We start from the raw sequence: 8,688 nt of genomic DNA, 5'->3' as shown, positions 1-8,688 counted from the left end.
GCACATTCAGGTGTGTGTGGGGCACATCAATCTGGACCAAAGCTACATTTCCAGCTTAAAAGGATGGGTTACTACTGGCCGAGCATGGTGAAGGACTGCCTGGAACACGCCAAAAGGTGCCAAGCCTGCCAATTCCACGCCAACTTCATACATCAACCGCCTGAACCATTACACCCTACAGTTGCTTCATGGCCATTCGACGCATGGGGATTGGACGTTGTAGGACCAATTACGCCAAAGTCATCTGCAGGGGAAGCTTACATCCTAGCTGCAACAGATTACTTCTCCAAGTGGGCTGAAGCCATAGCTTTAAGGGAAGTAAAAAAGGAAACTGTTGTTCGTTTCATCAAGGAGCATATCATCCACCGGTATGGGGTGCCTCGCTACATTATCACTGACAACGGAAAGCAGTTCTCCAACCGACTCGTGGACGAGCTTTGCGACAAATACAAGTTCAAGCAGCACAAGTCTTCCATGTATCATGCTCAGGCCAACGGCCTCGCGGAAGCATTCAACAAGACGCTGTGCAACCTCCTGAAAAAGGTAATCGGCCGAACAAAGAGAGACTGGCATGAAAGAATAAGTGAAGCACTTTGGGCATATAGGACTAAACATAAGACTCCTACCCAAGCTACACCTTATTCTCTCGTATATGGCGTAGAAGCTGTTCTACCGCTTGAAAGTCAAATCCCCTCACTAAGGATGGCTATACAAGAAGGCTTGACTGATGAACAAAATGCAAAGTTGCGCCTTCAGGAGTTGGAAGCGTTGGATGAGAGAAGGCTCGAAGCTCAACAACACTTGGAATGCTACCAAGCACGGTTATCCAAGGCATTCAACAAGAAAGTCCGCCCAAGGTCTTTCCAAGCCGGAGATCTCGTGCTGGCATTGCGTAGGCCTATCATTACAACTCATAAGACAAAAAGCAAGTTCACATCAAAGTGGGATGGACCCTACGTAATACAAGAGATCTACACCAATGGCGCCTACTTAATCATGGCAGCAGACGGGTTGGAGATCGGCCCCATCAACGGCAGATTTTTGAAGCGCTACTACCCCTAAAGCAAACGCACCACGCTCCTGGCCCGCAAGAGCATAAACTGTGTACGGCAAAACCAGCATCAAAACCATCACTCATTTGAACTACGTTATGACTTGATCTCTTCTTTGGAAGAGTACGTAGGCAACTTGAAACTTCAAAACTTCAAGTACAGTCACATCAAAATAAATAAATAAATGTTTCATTAGAAGAAAGTCAATTTTATTACAACAAAAAAAAAAAAAAAAAAAAAAAAAAAAAAAAAACAGCCACAAAACTTGAACAGCAGGACAACAGACAGTGCAATGGTGTGCAGCGAACAGTGCAGCGATGACACCGCACAACAACGTCACCACCGAGGAAAATTATGATCAAAAGGCACTACACAGCATAAACTCGCTGCAGTCTTTTGCATAACCCCACACGGTAAAAGTGACACATTGCAACAAGCTCCAAGCAGCAGCAAGAGGCACAACAACGTCACCACCGAGGAAAATTATGATCAAAAGGCACTACATAGCATAAACTCGCTGCAGTCTTTTGCATAACCCTACACGGTAAAAGTGACACACTGCAACAAGCTCCAAGCAGCAGCAAGAGGCACAACAACGTCACCACCGAGGAAAATTATGATCAAAAGGCACTACACAGCATAAACTCGCTGCAGTCTTTTGCATAACCCCACACGGTAAAAGTGACACACTGCAACAAGCTCCAAGCAGCGGCAAGAGGCACGGCAACGTCACTACCAGGGGAAGACTGTGACCAAAAGGCATTACACAGCAAAATCCCTTTGCAATCTTTGCCCAACACCACTCTTTCTACACCACCAATTTATGCGTTCCTGGGTTCTTCGTCGGTTTGACAGCCTCAACCTTACAGCCTCAACCTTGCAGCCTCAACCTTCTTATAAAGAAAAAAATGACGATGAAGAATAGGTTGAGCCTCAACCTTCTTATAAAGAAAAAAAAAATGACGATGTAGAATAAAAAATAATAAAATAAAGTAAAAGGAAATGATGATGTTGGGAAGTAATGATGAAAGTAAAGAATAAAAAATAAAAAATAAAAAAAAACTAAAATAAAATAATAAAAAAAAAAAAAAAAAGAACATCTTTCGTGGATCAGCCACCGAAAGCAAAAAATATAAAATAATAAAATAATAAAAAATAATAAAATAAAGTAAAAGGAAATGATTATGTTGGGAAGTAATGATGAAAGTAGTAAAAAAAAAAAATAATAATAAAAAAATTAAAAAAATTAAAAAATTAAAAAATTAAAAATAAATAAAATAAAAATAAAAATAAAAAAAAATCTTTGGTGGATCAGCACCACTGAAAAGAAAAGAAAAAATTAAAAAATAAAAAAAATAAAAATAAAATAAAATAAAATAAAATCTTTGGTGGATAAGCACCACCGAAAAGAAAAGAAAAAAAAAAAAAAAAAAAAATCTTGGTGATGTATATGTTTTATCTGTATTTAGTACAATACACTGAATAAAATAAAGGATGTTCATTGATCTCCGAGAAATTACAAGTGTGTATATAAAAAAAAAAAAAAAAAAAAAGAAAAAAAAAAAAAAGATGGAGCTTTCACAAAGGTTGTTCACGTGAAGCCCCACTACGTGGCAAAACTCCAGGAGCGGGAGGCATCGAAGATAGAGCATTCGAGGCCTCAATACTTGGCCAAACGCTGGAAGACCCAGGAAAAAGGTGCATCTGGAGGAAAGAAGAAAACCTTTGACGGTCACTTTGAATCCGACCTTCAGACTCTTGCAGCTCATCAAGCTTCCTCTTCATGCCCGTCGAATAGTTGTTTGCAAGCACGTGCAAACTTCTATTTTCATACTTCAGCTGCTTGATCTCTTGCTTGAGACTTTCCACCTCTGCCATCAACGATTCAACCTGACGGGAACGAGCAAGTAGGCGTTGGCCCATGTTGGATACAGAGCCTGCACACTGAACGCTGAGAGCGAGGGACTCTTGAACGGCCAACTCATCGGACCGTCCTGAAAGCAGCCGACTATCTTCAGGAGTAAGGAGGTTCCTAGCTACTATCGTAGCTGTTGTTGCGTCCTTCATCACAGAGTCTTCACCTGTAAGAGGACCGTTAGAAGATAAAAAAGAAGGGCGCCATACATTACCTTGACGGGGCACAACCGGATCGCTGCTGAGACTCAAATCTAAGCAAAGGTTCGATGAGTTAGTCATTTTTCAAAGGTGTTCAAAAAGAAGGGATGGAGTAAAATTTCAAAGGGTCGGAGACGATTTTTCAAGAATGGGCAATCTTCAGAGTGTGAATGTTGGGGTGATCAATACCGTTATAAAAAGCCAAGGCGACACGACCACCGATTCAAAAAATCCGGATTTTCCTGCGTGAAGTTTGGCGACGCGTTCGCTGCTTTTCAGAAAACGCGTTCAACTTTGTCAAAAGATATCTGACAAAGTCGAGAACACGTGGAGGCCATCATCGCAACTACACGTCTTTAGCCGACAAGCGCAAAGTTCGGCGACGCTTTCTCTGCTTTTCAGAAAACGCGTGCAACTTTGTCAAAAGTGGCGCTCGTTCAGAAATCGAAGAGGCGTCGTTCAGAAATCGAAGAGGCGTCGTTCAGAAATCGAAGAGGCGTCGTTCAGATATCGAAGAGAGACGTTTGTCGACAAGGGTAAAAGAACAAGACCACCACTTGCTATTAAGAAATCCCTATATGTGTCGACCTTCGTTTCTTATGGCAAGGCAGACCTGAAGAAAATGTCCAACTCTTCCTCACCTCTGAAGGCGCACTCCCAGCAAAGCCTCTCGAAATACTCAATTCTTCTTCTTCCCTTGAGAAAACCTATTCAACCTTTGAAGATACCAGATGCCTGGAGTACAGATGACCCAGGAGGAAACAATAGATTGAAGCATGTGTTGATTCATTCACCGCTTCTTCAAAAGCAAAGGTATCTCATATCATCAAGGGCGAAAGCATAGGTATCTCATATCATCAAGGGCGAAAGCATAGGTATCTCATATCATGCTTTTTCCCTATCTTTTCCTTTGCCCTTGTTCTCACCTGCCAAGACAAGGACAGAGGAAGCAATATGTCGGAACCTCCACTCAAACCAGTTGCCACCAAGGAGTGAAGCACCATTTAAATGCAAAGGTTGCATTCAACTCCTGCATCGGAGGACAAATACTACAAGAGAAGATGCTAAACCTGCATAAGGAAATACCACTTCTGCAAAGGGGAGCAAGTAAGGCAAGCGAAAATGATACATCGAAGCATGTGGAGACAAGCACAACAAATATATGTGCTGATTTATTCGCTGCTTCTTCGAAAGCAAAGGTATCTCATATCATGCTTTTTCCCTGTCTTTTCCTTAGTCCCTGTTATTACTCGCATGGCAAAGTGAAAGAGAGCAGTCAGCGGCACTTGGAGTCAGTCTTCCGATCTGGAACCGACTACCTGGAATCTATTCCTGATTGCTTACCTAGTATTGCTCTCGAGTAGTCATCTTCAACGGTTGATACGCTGCCAGAGAAGGGACAAGGAAACTTCAATCTTTCCAACCTTCTTCAATACGAATTGGAAAGATTGAACAAAGAAACAGGTCAGCACCTCCACCTTGTACTTGCCTGCCATATCCTGAAACCGCTCGTAGACCTTCGGGGGGAGACCAAAAGAATCCTGCTGCCCAGTTCAAGAGTAGCACAAAGGAAAATCAACGAGCGGATGAGACCAGAAGAATCCTCCAGCCCAGTTCAAGATCAAGCCTCAATGGCCCTTGAAGAAATCACAAGTCCGATTCAAAATCAAGTGTTCACCACCCTTGAATCAAATTCAACTCCAGATAAAAGGAGTAAGTTCAGACCTTCGGAGGAGACCAAAAAAATCTTCCAGCCCAGTTCAAGATTAAGCTTGTGGAAAATCAACGATTGGAGGAAACCAGAAAATCTTCCAGTCGAACTCAAGATCAAGTCTCGATGGCCCTTGAAGAAATTTCCAGCTCAATTCAAGATCAAGCCTCGACGGCCCTTGGGTTGACATCTACATTAAGGGACTTCAAAACGCATCTTCTACACGTGACAAGCACATGTCTACGACGCGCCTTGAAGTGGGGGCATTTGTAGACATCAAAATTTCGGTGAAATGAATGTTGACCAATAATTAAAATTTCAACACTCACGTGTCACATAAATTTTACATGTAGCGTGCGACTCAACGAAAAATCGAAATAAATTGGAAAAGTCATCAAATAGGACACGTGTCAATACCTGGCAGAAATGATTTATTTCATCTGATTATTTAAATCCAAAAATCAAGTTTTGGAATTCTATAAATAGGAAGCCAAGGCATTCATTTGAGAGAGAAAAGAAAGGAAGAAGAAAAGAAAGAAAGAAGGGAATTTACATCAAACCAAAACCTTGAAGCCTTGAAACTCTAAAGCTCTCAAGCAAAATCCCGAAGGATCAAGAAAACACTCTTCGTTCTTCGTCAAACCCTCCTTCAAGGTCAAGCCCCAACGGCCCTTGAAGAACTTCCGCCGACTCAAGATCAAGCCCCGACGGCCCCTTGAAGAAAGTGTTCATCATCCGTTCGTCCTAAGATCAAGCCCCAACGGCCCTTTGGATCAACAACCTCAACAAATCCACACATCCAATCAGTCTTCAAGATTAGGCCCAAAAGCCCTTGAAGATCCGCTCATCCATCAACCCTCAAAATCAAGCCCCGACGGCCTCTTGAAGAGATCCATACACTCAGTCTTCAAGATTAGGCCCAAAAGCCCTTGAAGATCCGCTCATCCATCAACCCTCAAAATCAAGCCCCGACGGCCTCTTGAAGAAATCCATACACTCAGTCTTCAAGATTAGGCCCAAAAGCCCTTGAAGATCCGCTCATCCATCAACCCTCAAGATCAAGCCCCGACGGCCCCTTGAAGAAATCCATACACCCAGTCTTCAATATCAAGCTCAAAAGCCCTCGAAGATCCGTTCATCAACTGTTCATCCCTAGATCAAGCCCCGACGGCCCTTTGGATCAACAGCTCATCCACAAACCTACACCCTACGAAGATAGAATCAGAGGATCAAATAACAAAGAGATTGTAACCCCAAAATCATTAAACATAAAATATATTTTGTACACGGTATTCTTGTTTCTTGTTTCAGGAACTTTTCGTGTTTACAGAAGACATGTAGCCGTTGCAAACCAATGTGTCAAAAAATGTTTTTATATGCAAAGAATCTAGACTTTCTGTTAGTGTTTTCGAAAATTCATACTTTGTAGTTTGCACACTACTTGTATCCATCATTCCATATTCTGACCAAAACTACATGTATCTATGCAGCTTGGAAATTGTGAAGGACTATCAGGTTTTACCTTATAGACAGTTCCGAAACCGCCTTCTGCCCGCATTCACTCACTATAAGAGCAGGGGCTCATCAAGCGCCTTCTTCCACTATATATAACTTGACTTACTATCTATAATACGTTTTTTCAGAGTCGAGCACACTTCGTGACCTCCTAAAAGCAGTTACTTCATACCGATCATGCTACCAGTGGCGTTGTCACAACCATCGATCAACTACTTGATGCTCCGGTAGTATCGTATGATGTCCGCATTACCGACAAAGACCCGCTTCTTGCGAAGTTTGGTATCATGTGGAAGATCTATGATATGGTTGGTGATCATCGAAGGTAAGCTCCGCCGCATTCTCATTCTAAAGTAAGGCCAAGGACTCTTTATTCCCCCATTCCGAAGCCACCTTCCCCAACTTTATTGTGGTTTGAAAAATCATTGGTAGCACAAGTTACAGTACCCAAGTCAAATAATGGTAACTCCAGATCTTCCTTTGGTCCGACCTCAGTTTTCCTGCTAAGCACATAGTGAAGTAAATCGTGTACCATGGAACTGAACTTAGAAAACGGAGGGCTAGATGAGTAGAAAATGTAAGATGGGGGCTAGGCCCAGGATTAGTAGTCCAGCAGACAACACGGTACTGGTTACCACGATTCTCATTTTCTTCACTTTGGATTTTGCATTGTCTGCTTGAAGTGGTAACGAAGTATTTGAAAGCAGAAAATTAATAAGGAATTACAAAGAAGAATAAACACCAACGATGATTCCATACCCAGTTTGGATGCAGCCAATTTTATGTATATATCTTGCCCATTTCCATTGAAAGTTCTTGAATCAAACAGATCACCATACCACATCAAGCACCCACTTCCTCCTGCCCTGATATCCAAATTTGCAAAAGCTGTGCAGGATCAGTTTTCGCTGCACATCATCTCACATTCATTGAGGTTCATACTTGTGTTATGCCAGGATTTTTCTGTGCTCGGCAGTTTCGTCCCAGAGTACTTCAGAAAGTTGTCTCCACTGCAATTCAGTGGAGTCATTCTCATACAGGCATATGTTGCACGCCGGGGGGCCCCTTTTTGTTGAAAATTTGGTCTAAATCCTGCCAAGCAACCACATAGCGGGGGGTTGTCAATATTACATGCACCATTTGGCCCACATGTTCCATAGCTGTCACACGTATCAGCCGGTGTTCCTAGTAAAACTTCCTAAACTTGGGATCTATTAATCCAGTTGTAGCTCTTCACACTCCCATCTTGTGTCAACACCAGCCTTGGAAGAATTGAACTGTTGTGAAGCTTATAACCATAATAGATTTCATCCCGATCAAACACGTAAGTGTCATATATGTTCGTACTGTTTGGATTCAAATCAGCATCCCACTGAATCGGATTCCATTCCATGGTCCAGTACGAAGTTTCATAACCGAACCCTGCATCAGAACTAATTCATGATATCCATCAGTAACAAGTTGGTAAGAGTAACTTCCTTGAGAATGATCCTGGGGACTTTTCCATGATGTAAGTTGCCAATAAAAGCCTGTTACCTTGTTCCTACCAAGCTGCATACCAGGAAGGAGCGTATCACCCGGGTAATCAAAACTCTGCCACAGAAAATTCTCCGGGACAACGTTGTGATCATTACCATCTATCACAACAAGATTTCCCGAATCCAAAAGCCGTGCCACTGGATTCTGTGTAGGTATTGATGTGTTGGAGGACCAAACTGTGTTGTTCTGGTCGACAAGGACAAGAATCCCAGGGTTGGTGACCTTCAGAACACCGGATGAAGCAGAGAGAGGAAAGTCCCGGTTTGCTACCCAAACAACGGTCATATCCGGTATCTTCTTGTACCATATCCCCACGTAGCGTTTATTTGAAGCACCGGGACTGAAAAAACCAAGCTCAAAGGTCTCACCATCTGTAATTGACTGAAATGTGGTTGCATCGTTGACTTGTGCTGCGGAAAATGTTGCAGTGGTAGTGACGAGGAGGAAGAGCAGCAAAAGATGCAAGCACATCTTAATTGGGATTTTTCTTTGCCTTGGTGGGATCTGAAATGTGGTATAAACGTATGATATGTCAACAGAGAAGTAATCTACTGAAACGAGAGAGAAGTCAAAGAAACCAGAGGAATCGAAGAGAGAAGAAGAAGCTGCATAACTGCTTCTTTCATTCAATAATTGGGTCATGATTACGTATCCTTTAGACTATTTATATGAATACAACAGCATAACTAACTCAAGAAACTCCCAATGATACAACGACACCTGGCCACTCCTTGCACTTGACACATGCACAGCCTA

General features: G+C 42.4%; 1 protein-coding gene across 1 annotated transcript; it reads right to left on the bottom strand.

Annotated features, from left to right (window-relative positions):
• Positions 1-7,591: 7,591 nt before the first annotated feature.
• Positions 7,592-8,574, bottom strand: LOC125470542 (G-type lectin S-receptor-like serine/threonine-protein kinase At4g27290). The gene is made up of 2 exons (XM_048569768.1): positions 7,953-8,574; positions 7,592-7,815 (listed from the first exon to the last, which is right to left on the bottom strand). The coding sequence occupies exons 1-2, from the start codon at positions 8,572-8,574 to the stop codon at positions 7,592-7,594; spliced, it is 846 nt and encodes a 281-aa protein (XP_048425725.1).
• Positions 8,575-8,688: the final 114 nt, after the last annotated feature.

Source organism: the organism of the source record quoted next, unplaced genomic scaffold (genome assembly GCF_019419815.1).
Source record: "Pyrus x bretschneideri cultivar Hongxiangsu unplaced genomic scaffold, Pyrus_bretschneideri_v1 Contig50, whole genome shotgun sequence".
NCBI classification, from domain to species: domain Eukaryota; kingdom Viridiplantae; phylum Streptophyta; class Magnoliopsida; order Rosales; family Rosaceae; genus Pyrus; species Pyrus x bretschneideri.
Note: the sequence above shows the minus strand (reverse complement) of the source record. Positions and strands in the feature narration are given on the sequence as shown.